Here is a 20177-nt window from a genome sequence, read left to right on the forward strand (position 1 = left end):
CTAGAAAATAAGCTTCATTTCTTCTCCTCCTCCTCCTTCGTTTTGGTTTTGGTTTTTCAAGACAGAGTTTCTCTATGTAGCTCTGGCTGTGCTGGAACTCGCTCTGTAAACCAGGCTGACCTTGAACTCAGAGATCTGCCTGTCTCTTCCTCCCAAGTCCTGGGTTTAAAGGACTGTGCCACCACCGCCCTGTGATAAGCTTCATCTCCTGGGACGTGTTGTTCACCCCAGAGCTGGCTCCTTCCAGTTTTTCCCCATTCCTCATTGGTTATAAAATAGGGCTAACATACATATTTGTTAATGGCTTCTAGAGGTAGGTTTTTTCTTTTGCAGGCAGGTGCACCTTGGCAAAGATCACACATCGTTTAGGTATAGAAAGGAGCACTGTGAGGAGCAGCAGAAAGCACATGAGCAGTACAAGGTCAGAACGGCTGCTTATTCTATATCATTCATTTCACTTTGTCTTTTTAACTCCTATTGTATGCAAGACGCAGAATCAGGAACAAGAAATACATAGAGAACCAAGAGTCCCACTGGGTGTCAGAGCATTTCCCTGCAGGTGTGAGGCCCTGGGCTCAAGAGAGAGGGTGGGGGAGGGGAGGGGAGGGGAGGGGAGGGGAGGGGAGGGGAGGGGAGGGGAGGGGAGGGGAGGGGAGGGGAGAGGAGAGGAGAGGAGAGGAGAGGAGAGGAGAGGAGAGGAGAGGAGAGGAGAGGAGAGGAGAGGAGAGGAGAGGAGAGGAGAGGAGAGGAGAGGAGAGGAGAGGAGAGAGAGAAAGGCAGGGGCTAATCATTCACACATTGCTAATTATAATTATAAATCAAGGGTGTCTATAGATGACACCAGAGACCTCTGCTGGGTCTGCTGGGCACAGTCCCAAGCCAGAGCAAGAGAGAAAGTTCAATCTAAAAAGAAAGCAAGAATTATCTGAGAGAACAAAGACCTTCAGACAGAGATGACCCAGACTCAGGCCGTGGTCTGGATGTAAGGCACCTGTCCTGTGGTCTGCAGAACATGAAGATGAGAGTCCCCAAACCGCTGTCAGGAGCCACCCCAGAGTTGGATGCCAAGTATAGTCATGTGCTAAGGTGCTAGGGGTGGAGACATTGGCATGACCTATAGGGGACCCAGGTCACTCCCCCCGCAAAAAAAAAAAAAAAACAGCAAAGTTTAGTAGTGTGAACTTGTGAACTCCAGGGTCTCAGTGAATAGGAAGAGAGGCATGGTCAATGATTTTTTTAAAAAATATATATTTTATTTCAAATTATATGTACATGTACATCTGTGTGTGAGTATACACCCACGAGTGGGATGCCGGTAGGGTCGGAAGAGGGCACCTGCTCCCCTGGAGCTGGAGTTCTAGGCAGTTGTGAGCCACTCCACACAATGGTAGGCTCCTCTGAGAGCCCAGTAGCCACCTTTCCAGGCCCTGTGGCCAGCCTTTAGGGCATTACAACCTTTTAGACGTTACCTCATTTTAGGCATTACTGCCTTTCAGGCATTACCACCTTTTGGGCATCACTGTCTTTTGGGCATTACTGTGTGTTGTCATAAACAGAGTTCACACTGGAGGACCTGCAATCAAGTTACCCAAAAAGAAAAAAAGGCCCATGTTTTGTGAGGGCCTGATTCCTAGCTTGGGGGGGGGAGTGTGCTCTGTGAAGTAGAGGCAGGAAGAAAGAAGTTGAAGGTCATCCTCAGAGACTGTCACTTGTTCCTATTAAAGCTCCCATGTCTGAACTGTAAGAAGAGTGAACACTTTAACTTGCCAGCTCTCCATGGCACGGCATGGGTGACCCAGTGCACAGCAGGTTCCTACAAGCTTTATTTTGTTTTTGTTTTGTTTTTTGTTTGGTTGTTTTGGGTTGCGTGTGTATGTGTAGGAGGGGTAGTTTTGGGTTTAGGGTTTTTTCTTTTTTTCTTTCTTTCTTTTTTCGTTTCTTCTTTCTTTTCTTTTTTTTTTTTTTTGATTTTGTTGTTTTTCAAGATATGGTTTTTCTTTTCTCTGTGTATCCCTGGCTGTCTGGAACTCACTCTGTAGCCCAGGCTGGCCTTGAACTCACAGAGATCCTCCTGCCTCTGCCTCCCAAGTGCTGGGATTAAAAAGTTGCACCACCACCACCTGGCTTTCTACAAGCCTTAAAAATAAAATGTTATATATTTGTCTTTGACTTTAATATGTCTCCTCATATAAAACTCTAGCAAACCCGGGGTGACCCTGTGTTAGAGGAAGAGCTTCAACGAGTCCAGACTGAACGGATCAACAAGCGGATCGTCCATGACCTGGAAGATGTAAGCAACTCTCTTCCCTTGAGATCTAATCAAGCCGGTTCTTGAACAGTTCATCTCTAAAGACATCAATGAGTTTTATAGAGATCCCTTCACCAGGACGGAACAATTGTTTTTAGTGTGCTTATATTTCCAGGACACAGGGTGCAGTCGTCCTGTGTGTCTTGGTTTCCCTTTTGACCAAGGGTAACTTAAGGAGCCTGGAGAGGTGGCTGTGTGGGCCAGAGGGCAATGCTGTGTTCTCCAAGGACCCGAGTCCAGTTCCCAACATTCATGTCAGGCGGCTCAAAAACTCCTGGAACTCCAGCTCTAGTGGATCTGGCGCCCCCTTCTGGACTCCACTGGTACCTCACACACAGGAGCACAGCCACACATAGGCACATAATTTAAAATAGAATAAAGTTTTATACCAAAAAACAACTTAGGGGAGCAAAGGTTTATTTGGCTCAGAACTGTGAATCACAATCTATTGATTGTGATTGAGAGCACTCAAACAGGAGCTCCCAGACAGGCCTGCGTGCTACTCCAGAAACTTACTTCACAGACAAAGAAGTACCCAGAACCTATGGAGGACACTTGCTAAGCTGGCTCACACGCAGGCTTACACTCAGCTTTCTTAAATAATTCAGGACCACCTACTCAGGCATTGTGCTGCCTACGGTAGGCTGGGCCCTTGTATCACTTAACAATCAAGACAAGCCCCGGGACCCCCCCAACACCACCCCTAATCCACCCACTGGGTAGCCGGATTCAGGTGACTCCTCCACCGAGCCTCTCTCAGATGTCTCTAGACAATGACAAGCTAAACTGAACTAGGATACTATGACATATTTGCAACTAAAATGTTCAAACTTACGATTATGGTCTGGGGAGATGACCAGTTGGTAAAGTGTGTGCCATACAAGCTTGAAGACCTGAGTTCAATCCCAGCACCCACACAGAAAGCCAGATACGGTTACGTGTGCCTGTAACCCCGGCACTGGGGTACAGAGCCAATCTGTTCAAATTAGTGAGCTCTACTTTCAGCAAGAGACTCCATCTCAAAAAAAAAAAAAAAAGAAAGAAAGAAAGAAAAGAAAGAAGGAAGGAAGGAAGGAAGGAAGGAAGGAAGGAAGGAAGGAAGGAAGCGGTGCCTGGAGAGATGGCTCAGTGGTAAGAGCGCTGGCTGTTCTCCAGAAGACCAAGGTTGAATTCCCAGCACCAACATGGCAGTTCCGGATTGAGCTCAGGTCATCAGGCTTGGTGGCGAGCACCTGTAGTCTCTGAGCCACCTTGCTGCCCCCTGTTTCTGCTTGTTTTGATAGGGTTCTGCTAAGTAGGCCAGACTCACCTCCAATCCACGATGCTCCTGCCTCAGCCTCCTGAATACTGGCATTGCAGGCATGTCTCATCACTCCCAGTCAGAGATCACTCTCTAAAACGTTTATTAATGCTCACGCCGAAGAGTTTATGTTTGAATGTAAGATGTACCCATGCTTTTGTATTCACAGAAAGTCCAGGAATTCCATCCTAATTTTGATCCACTGGTCAATAACATGTGGCTCATGAGATTCCGGGCACAAAGACGGTTCCAGCAAATAGCACACAAGGTAACTATCAGCTCTGGATTACCATCTTCAGGTTTTGATTTGTCTAGTTGTCAGCAGGGGAATTCGAATGAAGGTCTTTTAGGAATAATGCGTTAGAGATGCAGTTCTCGCAGTATAAACGTCACCTCTCAAAGTGTCCCATTGAGACACATCCCACCTCCCTTTCTGTTGCTGCGATACAGCTCTCTGGCCAAAAGCAACTTGGAAGAGGAAAGGGTTTATTTGGCTGACACCTCCAGGCCAGAGTCCATCCTGAGGGGGAGTCAGGGCAGGAACCGAAGCAGAAGCCACAGAGACACACTGTGTGCCGACCTGCTGAGGCTCGCACTTGGTCGCGGGCTGGGTCCTCATCAGTTAACCACCAACACAGTCTTCCGCAAATGGTCTGATCTAGGAAATCCTGACAATTCCCTTCTCAGCTAGGACAGAGTTAAAGCTAACCCGGACAGCGAGGTTTTAGTGTGGTCACATATTCAGATGGTCATCATTGCTGTGTGGTAGTTACTTCTTTGTTTATCTGGTCAGGGTCTATGCCCCAGGGGAACCTTGAACTCACTATGTAGCCAAGGACCTCCTGATCCCCCGGTCTCCCCTCCCTGACTGTTGGGATTACAGGTGTTCACCACCACACCAAGTTTATGGTATAGATGGAACCGGGGGCCTTGTGCAGTCCAGGCAAGCCCTCTACAGACTGAGCTACCCCCCTGCCCGCTACATTGTTTCAGAATATTTTTTATTACCCAGAAAGGAGCAGTCCCTACAGGTTCCCTTCTTCCCCAGGCTCCTGGCAGCCACTAAATCTACATTCTTTCCCTATTGACTTGGCTTTTCTGGACATTTCCGGTAAATGCAATCACACAGTATGGCTTTTTGTGGCTGGCTCCTTTCACGTCTGTCTTCAGTGGTGTTGTAACGTGCACGTCACTCTTTTTTGTCACTGTGTAATATCCCACTGTTGGGGTAGACCAGGTTTCCTTTATCTGCCCATACGCTATGGGCATCCCAGCAGTTCTCACCACTTGGTACTCTGAGCAATGATGCTGTAAACGTTCACACCCAAGCTAGAGGATGTGGGGTTTTTCACTCTCCAAGGTATACACACCTAGGAGAGTAATTGCTGGGGTTATACAATGACCCTAAAGCAATGGGGGTGGGGTTAACTGTTTCAGTGGAGAATGGGGGATTTCAGAGGTGACACTGGGCTCACTGCTTGCCCCTCGGAGTCACCTGCGGTGGCTCCCTTCAGGCTACCTTCCACCAAGCGCATGCAGGGGCTCCAGGACTTCCTGCTGTTGGGATGAATGAAGCATCTGGTGGGGCTGGCGGATGGTTCAGCCAGGAAGCACTTAGCACATAAGCGTGAGGACTGGAGTCCAGCTCCTTAGCCACTGTGTGAAAAGCCGGGTGAGGTGGTGGCCCATGCCTGTAATCCTAAGATTAGGGATGCTGGGACAGGATGGTCTAGGACTCCACCGGCCTAGCCAAGTCAGGGAGACCTGGGTTCCGTGAAAGACCCTTCTCAAAAAAGGTGGAGGCAGCCGGGCGGTGGTGGCGCACGCCTTTAATCCCAGCACTCGGGAGGCAGAGACAGGCGGATCTCTGTGAGTTCGAGACCAGCCTGGTCTACAAGAGCTAGTTCCAGGACAGGCTCCAAAACCACAGAGAAACCCTGTCTCAAAAAAAAAAAAAAAAAAAAAAAGGTGGAGGCACAATTGAGGACATTACCCAGTACTCTGGCCTCCATAAACACATGTATTGCACACACATATACATAAACACATGCATGGACACACACATGCACCGCACCATGAAAAACAGGACAGTGGGATGGAAGAACGAAAGCTCTGGAGCTCTATACAGTACAGGGGTGAGGAGCCGTGTCTGGCTGCGGCCACACCTCTGCCCATTACACTGCTCCCATCCTCCCAAGAATACCATCCCCTGCTGTGGGCCTGTGTTTCTAGTCTCCCTCTCTGAAACACTTCCCTGCCTCCCTCCAGCTCACCCCTGTCCTTTGGAACCAACTGGTCTACCTGGCCTCCAAAGGTCAATCCTTCTGGTCTTTGACACACAGGATGTGCTGAGCCTCTCTGGCATCTTATGCTGTCTGCAGACTTCTTGTCTCTTCCTCTTGAGTGTGGCTTCCCTACAGGACAACGCTGTCCTCAAGCAAGGGAGCACAATGATGAAGATGTAGTGTGTTATTCAGCTTTCTGCTGCTATAACAAATACCTGAAGTAATCAATGTATAACAAAAGAAGGCATGTATTGGCTCCGTTCCAGAGGTTCCATTCCATCGCACTGGGGCCTGCGGCAGCGCAGAGCATCATAGTGGAGCATGTCTGCTGGGCTCGCCTCGTAACAGCCAAGAGAGGCACATATCAGCTCCTAACGTGAAGTCGTTCTTTCCCATTCCAGGTCATGCGTGAACTAAGGTTGCTCACTATGCTGGGGGCTATCCGTGAAATGGACAAAGAAGACATAATGAGAAAGATTGTCAAGACCAAGGGGACACTGATACAAGGTAGGAGAGCTGAGTGATGCTGAGAACCGTGGCCTCTTAGAGGTCTCGTCTCAGTGAACTCGACTCTGTCAGGGCCAAATCTCGTCATAAATCGTATTCATCAGTTTCCAGCTGCCTCTAAAATAAACCGATACCAACTTTGTGACTTAAAATTACACAGATTCAGGGATGGGGCGATGACAATGTCAGGACCTGAGTTTGACCCCTGCAAACTACATAAATGGCGGGTCCAATCATCCCAATGACAGTGAGTTGGGAGACAGCAAGATCCCTAAGCTCCCTGGCCACCTAGTAACCTTCAGTGACGTTCCAGGTCCACAAACCAAAGGTAAAAAGCAGCTGAGGACTGACAGCCATGGTCGCCCTCCAACCTCCACACAATGTGCACAAACATACACGTGTGTGCACACACACGAACATGCAAATGTCACAGCTTCTGGAGACCAGGAGTCTAAAACCGCGGTGTCAGTCGGCCAGTTCCTTGTCCTGGCAGCTGTTGTTGACAGGCATCTGCCTCCCTTGGCCCCTGGCTCCTCCCTCATGCCACTGTTCCCTCTCACCTTTTATACCAGCGCTGCGATTTCCTCAGGCCTGCCTGGAAAGCCAGAGCCCTCGCTCCACTTTGGGAGATCTAATTTACTTACATCCCCTAGCTCCCCCTTCCACCATGTGTGAATTTTCGTGTGTAATTGCTTGTCCTCGAGGGTGGGGATACAGCTGTCTCTGGGAGGTATTTCCACAACTACTTCGGAGCTCCATCCTGTCTGTGGCCAAGTGCCTTCCTAGTTAGTCACGGAGGTCTGCTCACACCAGACTGGCCTCGGCTCCACCTCCTGCTGTCCATTGCCGCTCATCGGCAGAGACACAAGGATACGTGTGATTATAGTTGGCTGTAGTGTATGCTCAACCTAGCATTTACAGGCAAAGCTTTAAGGCTCGTACTGTCTGTTGTTTCAGGAAGTTCTGCTTGTTAGGATTGGGGACATCATTCAGTCAGTAAAGGACTTGTCTTGCAACTGCGAGAACCTGCATTTCATTCTCAGAACCCACATAGAGAATGCCAGCCATAATGGCATAGGCTTGTAATCCCAGCACTGAGAAGGTGGAGACGGGCCCTGGAGCTTGCTGGCTGGCCAGCCTAACCTTCTTAGCCAGTTGCAGGCTGTCTCAAAAAGCAAAGTAGACTGCGCCCAAGGAACAACAGTTGAAGTTGTCCCATGGCTTCCACATGCAGACACCCACATGCTGCACAGTTGCGCATACATGTATACCATATGAACATTGGCACACACATCTCACTCGGAGGGAGGTTAAAAGATAGAGAGATCGACTTATTCTGAGACTCTCTGACCCACAAGCTGCTTCCAAGAACCCAAAAGCCATGTCAGAATATTCTCCCAGCGTGGGGTTCACAGGAAGGGCCACGGGCCACTGTGCCGCCCCCCACGCTCGCCAAGGCCCGCCTCTCTCGCTCCTCCACCTCCCCAAGCAGTAGACGCTCCCCTCTCCACCAGGACTACCTCGTTTGCCTCACAAAACACTCGGCAGCATTTCAATTACTCTTATTCTTCCTCTAGTATTTTATGTCTAATATTAAATTTCCTAACAAAGAATGTATTTTTCACAACAAAATAGGAAACTTTATTTGAAAATCGCACATGGTTATCTATAAAAGCACTCTAGAATCCAACTTTTCTTTGTTAAATTCATCAGAGGTGTTTTAAGGAAGAATTCGGTCTCTGGGGACTGGTGAGGTGTTTCAGCTTGCGGCTCTTGCAAAGGACCGGAGTTTGTTCCGAGGACCCACATCGGGCATCTGTAACTCTGACTCCGAGGATTCTGACACACTCCTCTGGCGTCTGCAACTCTAACTCCGAGGATTCTGACACACTCCTCTGGCGTCTGTAACTCTAACTCCGAGGATTCTGACACACTCCTCTGGCGTCTGTAACTCTGACTCCGAGGATTCTGACACACTCCTCTGGCGTCTCCTGGGGCTGCACTCATGTACGTGAGCCCATAATTAAAAGTAACAATTAAATCTTTTAAGAATAAAACTAAATTTTAAGAGAACTGTAACTAAATAAGCAAAAACAAAATAATAATAATAATAATCCCTAAAACTAACATGAGCCGGATGTGGTGCACACCTTTATTGCCGGCGCTCCGGAGGCAGAGACAGGTGGATGCCTGAGTTCAAGGCCAGCCTGGTCTACAGAGTGAGTTCCAGGACAGCCAGGGCCTCACAGAGAAACTCTGTCTGAAAACATCAGAAACAAACAAACAAACAAATAAAAAGGGAACAAGGACTGCGGATGTTGCTCAGTTAGTAGAGCATAGCCTAACATCATGGAGCCATTCAGTTCATTCCCAGCACCTCATAAACATAGCTTGGTGACACACACCTGTAATCCCAGCCTTTAGGAGGTGGAGATAGGAGGATCAAAAGTTCAAGGTCATCCTTAGCTACATAGTAAAAGGCCAAGTGGGGCTGTATGAGACCCTGTCTCCAAATGAGAGGGAAGGAGGATGAATGCAAGGAAATTAACAATGTACACATGTATTATGCATGTATGTGTGTAGACTTGAGTGTACATTAATCTGAATATTCTTTCTATAGTCCATAAAGCATTTATTATTTATCCATAAAAATGTTCAGTATGATATTTTATACATGTATGTCTTTTAATCATATTCTTCCCATAGCCATATTTTTCTCCTTTCTGCCCCACTCCTGTAGATCTCCCCCTTTCTAACTAATCCCTCTTCCGCCTCATATGTGTGTGTATGTATGTATGTGTGTACATGTGTGTATGTATGTATGTGTGTGTATGCTGTGTGTGTATGTGTGAGAGTGGTGTGTGCTGTGTGTGGAATGTATTTTATGTATTGTGTGTGCTGTGAGTGGTATGTGTTTTAAGTATTGTGTGTGTTCATATATCACTGTGGGGAGTATTGTATGTGTGTGTGCTGTGTATGTTGTGTGTAGGGTGTGTATGTTATTTGCCTATGTGTGTATGGTATGTGTGTTGTGTGTGTGTTGCATGTGGTGTGTGTGTGTGTCTGCATGTATGTGTGTGTATGTGTGGGTGTGCTGTGTGTTTGAAAGGATACATCAGTATGGGGGTATTGTATGTGTATGTGTATGGCATGTGTTGTGTATGTTGTATGTGTATATGATATATTGTGTGTCTATGTTATCTGTGTATGTGTTGGTATATGTTGTGTGTGTGTTGCATATGTTATGAGGTGTGTGTGTGTGTTTGGTGACCCAATACATTTAACTAGGACTGTTTACAGGAGCATGGCATGTCAGTCACCATACCACTGAAGAAAATAAACACGAAAGCTCTGTTACAAATGGTACTTGGTAAGTGCACAGCTAAAGATGCTCGTTTCACGTGGAAATCCCTTCTTCCAGAGCCCCTAAAGACATCTGACTTTCCCTAGGTGAGAACCCCTACCGATCCCTGAGGGCCCTACTGAGTCAGAATGAGTACCCCTGGCGCTACTCTCTACACCCTGAGGATGTGCTGCCCTTTGCCTTCCCGTCGGACTCTCAGAGCTACAATGAGCTGGTGGGTGTCTTTCCTTTGTGGGTGAGCAGACAGCATCACATGGTGTGGGTAGGTCTCCAGACAAGCCAGCACTCAGTCCCTCCACCTCCCCTGAGAGGCTATGAAGGAGACCTGTGCCTCAGGAATTATAGGGAGTAGGAAACGAGGGAATATCCACTGTCATCTGCCCCATGCCTACTGTATCCGTGGGTACCATCTGCCCCATGCCTACTGTATCCATGGGTACCATCTGCCCATGCCTACTGTATCCATGGGTACCATCTGCCCATGCCTACTGTATCCATGGGTACCATCATCTCCCCATGCCTACTGTATTCATGGGTACCATCTCCCCATGCCTACTGTATCCATGGGTACCATCTTCCCATGCCTACTGTATCCATGGTGCCATCAGCCCCATGCCTACTGTATCCATGGGTACCATCTTCCCATGCCTACTGTATCCATGGGTACCATCTGCCCATGCCTACTGTATCCATGGGTACCATCTGCCCGTGCCTACTGTATCCATGGGTACCATCATCTCCCCATGCCTACTGTATCCATGGGTACCATCTCCCCATGCCTACTGTATCCATGGGTACCATCTTCCCATGCCTACTGTATCCATGGGTACCATCTGCCCATGCCTACTGTATCCATGGGTACCATCTGCCCGTGCCTACTGTATCCATGGGTACCATCTGCCCATGCCTATTCTATCCATGGGTACCATCATCTCCTCATGCCTACTGTATCCATGGGTACCATCTGCTCCATGCTTACTGTATTCATGGGTATCATCTGCTCCATGCCTACTGTATCCGTGGGTACCATCTACCCCATGACTACTGTATCATGGGTACCATCTGCCCCATGCCTACTGTATCCGGGGGTACCATCTACCCCGTGCCTACTGTATCCATGGTGCCATCTGCCCCATGCCTACTGTATCCATGGTGCCATCTGCCCCATGCCTACTGTATCTGTGGGTACCATCTTCCCATGCCTACTGTATCCATGGGTACCATCTGTCCATGCCTACTGTATCCATGGGTACCATCTGCCCCATGCCTACTGTATCCATGGGTACCTGGAGGAGCTTCCTGACTTGAACTAATTTCTAGTCTGTAGCCCAGCATGGGCACAAGACATCGGCCCACTGCTCTGGGAACTGGGCCTGAGAGCCGATGGGAAGATAGGAGCAGAATACCTACCTGGCCTGTGCTCAAATGAGTCTCCTGGCCTGGCAAATGGAAGGCCAAGAAAACAACGGCTCTTAGCTTAGGTCCCAATCTGCTAAGGGCAGCATGTGGCCCCAGAATCAGACAAACTAACCCTTCAGACTGGAATCCCACCTCTCCACCCCATCTCTCTTGGGGTTTTATAATGCCTCCTCCTCTTCCTTTATGGGCATGGTGGTTCATTATTTTAAAAAAAAATGTAGTTAATTAGTCTGGTAACATCCCTCAGTTAAACACAAAAGCCTGAGTTTGATCTCCAGAACTCAGGTTTTAAAAACTCAAGTATGGTAGTATGTGTGATTGCAGTGCTGATCATGGAGAGGCAGATGCTGGGGCTCACTGCTCAGCCAGTGCAGCTGAATGGTGAGTCCAGGTGAAGGGAAAGACCTTGTGTCAAAAAACAAAGCAGAGGGTGGAGAGATGTCTCAGCAGTAAAGAGCACTAGCTGCCCTTCTAGAGGATCCTGGTTGGTTCCCAGCACCCGTGCACGGTAGCTCACAACTGCCTTTAACTCCAGTTCTGAGGAATCCAGTGTCCTCCTGGGGACTCAGAGAGCACACACACATGTCACACACTCACGCAGGCACACCGTAAAATTAAAAATAAACCTTTTGAGAAGCATAAACCGGTTTTGAGGAACCATCCAGGCAAGGCTGTTTTTCTGTTCTTCACAGGCATGCGTACACAAATACACATGTACCTGCACATCCATGAACCTGCACATGTATAGGCACATACATACACACATAATAATAAGTAATAGTAATAATGATGACAGTTAGCCCTTACATGGCACTTACCACAGGTCATGTCTAAAGGGCTTTGACTGTTATACTTCATCAATCCTAACATGCCCATTTTTTAAAAAAAGATTCAGCAAGTTTAAATGATGGCACATTAGCAATCCACCACATTAGGGTCATGCTGGGCCTAGCTGGGCAAGGTAGAGAATGGCATCTGACATTGGCCTGGTGCTGGAAGGCACCCGGGATCCCTGGGTGCCCGAAGCAAATGGCTATGCAGGAAGCTCTCTAGGGACCAGCACCTTTAGAAGGCCAGCAAGGAGGTGGGGTCTGACCAGCGAAGTGGGACCACAGTGCTTCTTGGCCAAGGACTCAGCTGAGCCCATGAGGAGCTCTCCCACAGGTTGAAAAGAGCTAACCTTTGAATGTTGACTTCAAACTGTCTTAGGAGGTAGACCAGAAGGTTGTGATGCAGACAAAGTGACCCCTGAGGAGGGCTAACTTCACCAGTTGCTAACTCCCAAGGGTTCATGAGCTAAGTCCTTCAAGTCTGAGGGAATGATGGATCTGACAGAATAAACATACACCGAGAGAATATTTATTAGATTTATCTACACAATATGACCCGGTAGTCTAACAGTGGCTATCTTATACTAGAGGGACTGAGAACCTGGTACTGCCTGATCCACGGGTTTATGTGTCAGCAGTCCCAACCTGTCCTGGAAGAGTAGAGGATTCCTGGAGAGCCACTGGTTCCCAATCCACAGCGGAAACTACAAGAATCTGAGTTCTGATCTCAGTAAAGGAATGTAGCAGCAGCAGCAGCAGCAACAGAGTAGATGAACTTGCTGGTGAGATGCCCAGGCAATGAGGCAAAACTCAAAGCTTTTCCCTCAGACCACCTTCTGCTTGGCTGACATTGGATGGATCCACCCACATTTAGGGAAGGAGTCCCCACTCCACATAACCTGGTCGAGAAAACCCCTCACAGATGTGTCCAGCAGCTTCTCTCTTAGTCAGTCCCAGACCCAGTCGAGCTGACAGTCAGGATTAGCCATCACAGAAGGACCTGTTGCAGCCTCCATGAGAGCCCATAAAGATTCACACACAGAGAGACATGGGGGAGGAGTTGCCTTTGCGCCCATAGCTCAGATAGCAACTGTGGCCACAGGAAGAGCAGTTTGAAGCATAGAATTATTCAGGTAATATTACAAAACAAGATGGAAAACACACACAGCTGTTTGTGCTCACAGATGTTTACCTATCCTTCTATGTTTTTCTTTTCATTTTCCCATGTAGGCTATTGATAGCCTTGGACCAGTCCCAATTAAAAATTCAGAAGTTCAAATCAAGCACAATTATCCCTACTTCACTTTAAAGGTGAGAGCTGCACATAACATAAATTATTCTGGTTGCTTATGGCTGTCTTCTATCACCTATCTACCTGTCCGTCTATCACGTGTCTGTCATTGGGAAGGCACACATGCCACAGTGCCTGTGTGAAAGTCAGGGAACAAGTTTTGGGGGTTGCTTCTGTCCTAGAAATTGAGTCTGGTCATCAATCCTGATGACAAGTACCTTAACACACCAAGCCACCTCGCTGGCCCTCAGATTCCTTACGAAGAGAGCAAATAAGCTTAAATTTGAATTGCACTATTTTGAATAGCTTATATATGATGGCACATTATATTTGCTCTCTTATTTGATGTTGTGTTGAGCACACCTCAGGTTCTTTTTTTCTAATGTGAATATGGACATCCTTGTGGGGACAGTATATATTGTGCATGTAGGAAACAGTAGCTCAGCAGCTGTTAGAAACCATAGGAGGCAAGTTAGCCTTTCTTTTCCTTTTTTTCTTTTCTTTCTTTTGTGGTCTCAAGACAGGATTTCTCTGTGTCACCCTGGCTGTCCTTTAACTCACTTTGTAGAACAGGCTGGCCTTGAACTCGGAAATCCACCTGCCTCTGGCTCCCAAGAGCTGGGATTAACGGCATGAGCCACCAACACCTGGCTAGTCAGCCTTTCTTGAAGTATAAGATCACTGGTGCTTTTTGAAAGTAAACATATGTTTATGTATGTCACCAATGAAGTTATTTGGCATGAGAAAATAATTAATACTGACTTGTGCTAGGACTCAGAACGAGGCTCAGGACTGGCCCTGTTAGGCAGCTATCGTTAAGACATTAATCCTACTAAACAGCAATGGGTTCTTGTGGGAACTACCAATGTCTGTTCACCCTAGATAAGGCACTGATGTCAGACCAAAGAAATTATTTCCCCAGTCTAGTTTAATGATCCAGAATGTTTATTGGAATTGCCTACATGTGCATGGGTGAGGGGATTCATATAGGAACATAAATGACTCAAAGTCAGCTGCATCACTGAAACCCCACAATGCCATGGGTAAGGATTCACTAAAGTTGCATCTCTAAAGCACCTTGAACAATTTGCAGGCAGCTCAGTTAATCAGAGTCTCCTATCCCCAGTAACTGTTCACCTTGGAGAGATTTTTGTGAATCTTGTAAGTTTCAGGGACTTCTTGAGACTTGTGATTTTCATTCTCTACCTGAACCTCAGTGAGGCTTCCTCCAGGATAGCTATACAAAGCAGGCTTTTAAGTGTCACCAATTTGTTGTCTTCTTTCATTTTCAGGTTCCTCAGATATACAAAGTCAAGGGATATGAACCATTTTCTGTCAACAAGTCCTCAACAAGTTACAGAATTCAGAAACTTGCTCGACCTCTGAAACAAGGTGCTGAGGTAATGCATTGGCAATTTCACGAACTCCTCTCACGACTCATGTCCTACCATTAAGAATGACAGGTCATTGAGTTGGAGGGATGACTAAGTAATTAAGAGTAGTTTTTGCTCTTGAAGAGAACTCAGGTTCAATTTTCACCACCCAGGTGGTGACACACAGCCATCTATAATCCCAGTTCCATAGGATCCAACAGGCATGCACATGGCGCACATACATGCAGGCAAACATTCATGCACATAAAGCAAAATAAGTAACTCTTTAAGAAGGAAATAAGACTAGCAAAGCCACTCTTGGTCTTTACACAGGATGAAGTTACCACCATCATCGCTCTACCCAAGCAGGACACCACACCGCTCTCAGCCAAGCCTTCCATCTTGAGTATGAAAGCTCCGGAGGGCTTAGCCATGTCTGTGGAATACGACCCGCTGTATATTTTCGTAAGTACCAGTTGGCAGACGCCTGTGCTCTGCGTCCCTTATTTCAGCAATTGCCCTACATGAAAATGGAATCATGACTTGAAAATATGTTTTTTGTTTTAGTTTTTATAATTAATTTTTTTACTAAATATTTATGTTCACTTTTTAAATTTATCTGTATGTGTGCCAGTGGGTGGGAATAGGAGAGGGTATCAGATTCCTTGGAGCTAGAGTTCCAGTGTCTGTGAGTCATCAAACATGGATGCTGGGATTTGAACTCCAATCTTCATGATAAAGCAAGAAGCACTTTTAACCCCTGAGCCTTTTCTCCAGCCCCTTTTTTTTTTTTTTTTTTTTTTTTTTTTTTTTTTTGGCTCTTGGCTCTTTTCTTTCTTTCTTTCTTACTTTTTTATTCTATTGATTTTTATTGAGCTCTACATTTTTCTCTGCTCTCCTCCCTGCCTCTTTCCTCCCCTTCAACCCTCCCCCATGGTCCCCATGCTCCCAATTTACTCAAGAGATCTTGTCTTTTTCTACTTCCCATGTAGATTAGATCTATGTATGTTACCCAGACACAGAAAGACAATTATCACATGTACTCACTCATACATTGTTTTTAAACACAAAGCAAAGAAATCCAGCCCCATTTTTTAAAAACAGTGTCTTCTAGCCCAGGACGATGTCAAACCCACTATGCAGCCAAGAATGACCTTGAATTTGTGACCCTCCTGCCTCTACTGGTACTAGGATTGCTGGTATACTATACCGCATCCTTTTTTATGTGGTGCTGGGAATTGAACCAAGCAAGTCCTGGGCCAACAGCTACATCCCCAGCCCTGGGATGCTTTCTCTTTGGCATTTCAGGTTAGTGGAGCATTCCCCACCCTCTGCTTTCTGATTCTGGATGCTATGACAGCAACTGCTTGAGCCCCCTCCATGCCAGCTTCCCCAGCATGGCAGACTGGGAGCCAGAGTATTTTATCACAGGAGGAAAAGAAACTAAGGCAGACTCAGAAATGGATTTGCTCTTTAAACCCAGTTTGCTTATTTAATAACTCCTCATTGATCATGGCTAGAAGCAGTTCCAAACTGTGATTCCAGTGACATTTTCTTCCTCATGAAGTCAGCAGATCTAAATGGCATCTAATGAAGCCCTTAAGGCAGAAAATGCATACATGAAGATGGGGATGTTGGAAAGATGGGCCAACCTGAGGCTCTGCCCCTGTGCCCAGTTTGCTAGAAGAGCTGACATGCATCCCCATTGTTAGTGCTAGTGGGAGCCACAGAGAGTGCTGCTGATGCCTGTCCCAAGCCTGGTATGGAGACAGGTAAACACCATTAATCTGATCTCCTTCTCGTCCACAGAATCCCAACCCAGGAATGTTTTCCGTGAAGCATCCTCTGACCTATGCAGAAACGCTGATAGATTACCATCTGTGCTCTCACCCCAAGTACAAGTTCACCCACGAGTCTCACAGAGGGTCCAGCATTCCTCTCACCCAAAAGCAGTTTCTCCATCATACGGTAATGTCAGGCCCGGCAGAGCTGGCCTTGGACTGTGGGGACAGGCAGGGGACAGGGAGAGTGGGAACAGAGAAACTGAGAGAAAGAAGACTGGGCTTTGAGTGAGTAAAGGTGCCTGCTACCAAGTCCGAGGATCTGAGTTCAATCCCTGGGATCCACAGGGTGGAAAGAGACCAAGGAGAGCACTGACTTGTGCATGTTGCCCTCTGACAACTTATGTGCACACACGAAAGCACACACAGAGATATACAGGCACAGAACACAAACATGCACATGCACACACAAGCACACGCACACTCACACATGCATGCACACACATGCAAATAAACACATGTACACACATGCACATGCATACACATATGCATGTACACAAATGTTCAAAATAAATAGATGCGATTTAAACCGCAAGAAAAAGAAAGCTTATGCCTTAGCCATGGACCAAGAATGGACCACAGACCTCACACTCCACCTGTGGAGGAGACAGGTCTCTTCTCAGTTCCGCCATTGTCCATCTCCATCCGCCTTCTGCTGTCTGCTGCCCTTTTGCCAACACCTCGCTCATTTTGACTTAGAGAGGGAAATGATCGCTTGTTAATATTTCAGCCGTAGGAAAATAGTGACTCTGGGCTCTGGGCTCCTCTTAACTCTGGACCCCCCAAGTCTATAAATGTCAACCACTTGCCCTTTTGTTCCAGGCACAGAACTCACACAATCCTTGATCTCCCAGCTCGGAAATGTCCCCTTATGCCACCAGCCTCACTCTTCCCCTCCCATCCCTGCCGTGATTCACCACTGTCACTGCCTCCAGGCTGTCACAGAAAATTCCGATCCAACTTGGAACACCTCAATAGGTCAGGGAGCTATGGAGATGGCTAAGCCCCATGAGCATGAGGACCTGAGTTCAACTCTCCAGCATCCACATAAATCCAGGCATAGTGGCACAGACATGTAATCCCCATGCCAGGGATACGGAAACAGGTGGACCCCTGGAGGTTATTGGCTAGCCAGTCTAGCGGAAACTGCAAGCTCCAGGTTCCATGAGCAATGCTGTCTCTTGATTGAGGAAGACAGTGACATTGGCCTCGGGCATCATGCATGCACACATACACACATGCACACACGCACGCACACAAACATCCTCAGTGTGTATCCATTACCCACAGAGCGGCTCCACTTAGCTGAACTCCTGGTGACCTAATGGTTCCATTATATTGCATTCCGCTGCACTGTCCTCCCTGCCAGAGTGCTACCCATCCTCCTTGAATGTTGCATTAGCATCGCTTTCAGCGCCATCCAGATGGACTGGAAGACCCCATCTGCCCTGGCCACCATCACACACCCTGTAACTGCAGCAGCTGTCTTCCCTTTAGGGGAAGTGAGTCGGGCTTAATGAAATGATACATTTGGACCTAACCTTTTGGAACTTAGAAACAGTCAGCTGAATGAAGACTCTCTAAGACATTTTCCCACTATGTTACTATGTTTTCTTGGTCCTCTAACAAAAAGCAACTTAAGGAAGGGAGGGTGGTGGCAGGAGCATGAGGCAGCTGGTCCCATGGCACCCACAGCCAGGAAACAGAGAGATGGGCGCTGTGCTCAGCTCACTTTCTCCTTTTTGTTCAGTCTGGGACTCCAGCCCATGGGATGGTGCCGCCCACAGTCAGCGTAGGTCTTCCCACTTCAGCTAATCCAAAGTTTAAAAATCCTCAGAGACTAGTCGGGCATTGGTGGCGCACACCTCTAATCCCAGCACCCGGGAGGCAGAGGCAGGCATATTTCTGTGAGTTCAAGGCTGGTCTGGTCTACAAGAGCTAGTTTCCAGGACAAGCTTCAAAGCTACCGAGAAACCCTGTCTTGAAAAATCAAAAAATAAATAAATAAATAAATAAATCCCCAGAGACAGTCTCAGAGGTTTGTCTCTTAGGTGACTATAGATGCTGTCAAGTCAACAGCTGGCATCAACACTCCCAGCCACCTAACCTTTTCTTTTCATGCCCTGCCCCTGTGCCAATTTTCATCACAGGATATAATTCCTGGAATCATGAACTGGAAGAGGTTCCAGCCCCTGGTGTTCTCCTCTTTGTCTGACTCTTCGAGGACTGAAAACACTCAGAAGTAAGCTGGAGACTGCTGGCCTCCCGGAGGTTTGCAGATTCTAGGGGCTGGGGGACTGCTGGCCTCCCAGGGGGTTTGCACTGCAGATCCCAGAGCCTGGGAGACTGCTGGCCTCCCAGGGGGTTTGCACTGCAGATCCCAGAGCCTGGGAGACTGCTGGCCTCCCGGGGGTTTGCACTGCAGATTCCAGAGTCTGGGGACTGCTGGCCTCCCAAGGGTTTGCAATGCAGATCCCAGAACCTGGAGGACTACTGGCCTCCCTGGGGGTTTGCACTGCAGATTCCAGAGGCTGGGGACTGCTGGCCTCCCGGGGATTTACACTGCAGACTTCCGATGCTGGGAGATTGCTGGCCTCCTGAGGGTTTGCATTTTCAAATCGTACTTTCAAAACACAAGGGAGGGCTTGCCTGTCACGGAGTATGATGGTGGACATCTGGTTTTCAGAGTTTGACTTTATCTTAATCAAGATACACTTTGTAGCTGGGCAGTGGTGGCACATGTCCTTGATCCCAGCACTCAGGAGGCAGAGGCAGGTGGATCTCTGTGAGTTCAAGGCCAGCCTGGCCTATAGAGCAAGTTCCAGGACAGCCAGGGATACATAGAGAAACCCTATCTTGGAAAAAACAAAACAAAACAAAAAGAAAACCGCACACTTTTTAAAAGTAATACAGTCTAGCTAATCAACGGGGTTTCAGCACAGGAGAGCTGACTGATCATATAATTCTGCTGAAATAGTCATGGTCTATTTTTTTTCTTTTTTGAAGAATCTTTCTTTTTGAAATATTCATGGTGCATGAGAGCATGTGCACGTGTGTGTGCATGTGCGCATGCATGCGTGCGTGTAAGTGCATGTGTATGTGTGTGTGCACGTGTACCTGTGTGCAGGTACACACGTCCATGTGTGCACATGCTTGTGGAGGTCAGAAGACAATCTTGAGTGTTCTTCATCAGAAACTCCAAGGTCTTTCTTTCATTAGCACTGGAGATAGCTGATATCGCTAAGCTAGCCAGCCATGAGACCGAGGGAGCCTCCTGTGTCTGCTTCTTCCTCTTGGGATTACAGGTGTTCCCACCAAACCCAGCTTTCTTTAGTGTGTTCTGGGCTAGAACTCAGGTTTGGGGATCAAATTTGGGTCCATAAGCTTTCTCAGTGAGCACTTTGAATCACCCCCTAGCCCTGATGCAGCATCTTCCTCAGGGACCATGACGACAGCATCCCTAGGCTGTTGAAATGGTTGTATGAGGAAGTATTTAGAATCTGTCTGGTGCTGGCTTTTGGTAACTTCTTTCTACCAAGTTCACAAAACTGTGCAATCAACTCTCACCACTAGATGGCAGCATCAGCCCCCAACTCATTTTGCAGGAAGCCTGGGAATTTTCAAATTGACCCGTTGTTTTAGTTTCATTTCTGTTGCTG

General features: G+C 47.5%; 1 protein-coding gene across 1 annotated transcript in view; it reads left to right on the forward strand.

Annotated features, from left to right (window-relative positions):
• The window catches only part of Cfap221 (cilia and flagella associated protein 221), a 72670-nt gene that overhangs the window by 39995 nt on the left and 12498 nt on the right, over positions 1 to 20177 (forward strand). Inside the window, exons 12-21 of the mRNA XM_057770357.1 lie at positions 334 to 421; positions 2201 to 2290; positions 3778 to 3876; positions 6295 to 6400; positions 9851 to 9978; positions 13244 to 13324; positions 14597 to 14704; positions 15011 to 15142; positions 16487 to 16645; positions 18669 to 18760. Of these exons, the coding sequence (XP_057626340.1) occupies positions 334 to 421; positions 2201 to 2290; positions 3778 to 3876; positions 6295 to 6400; positions 9851 to 9978; positions 13244 to 13324; positions 14597 to 14704; positions 15011 to 15142; positions 16487 to 16645; positions 18669 to 18760 (1083 nt within the window). The remainder of the gene's footprint in view (positions 1 to 333; positions 422 to 2200; positions 2291 to 3777; positions 3877 to 6294; positions 6401 to 9850; positions 9979 to 13243; positions 13325 to 14596; positions 14705 to 15010; positions 15143 to 16486; positions 16646 to 18668; positions 18761 to 20177) is intronic.

Source organism: Chionomys nivalis, chromosome 5 (genome assembly GCF_950005125.1).
Source record: "Chionomys nivalis chromosome 5, mChiNiv1.1, whole genome shotgun sequence".
In the NCBI taxonomy this organism is placed as follows: Eukaryota; Metazoa; Chordata; class Mammalia; order Rodentia; family Cricetidae; genus Chionomys; species Chionomys nivalis.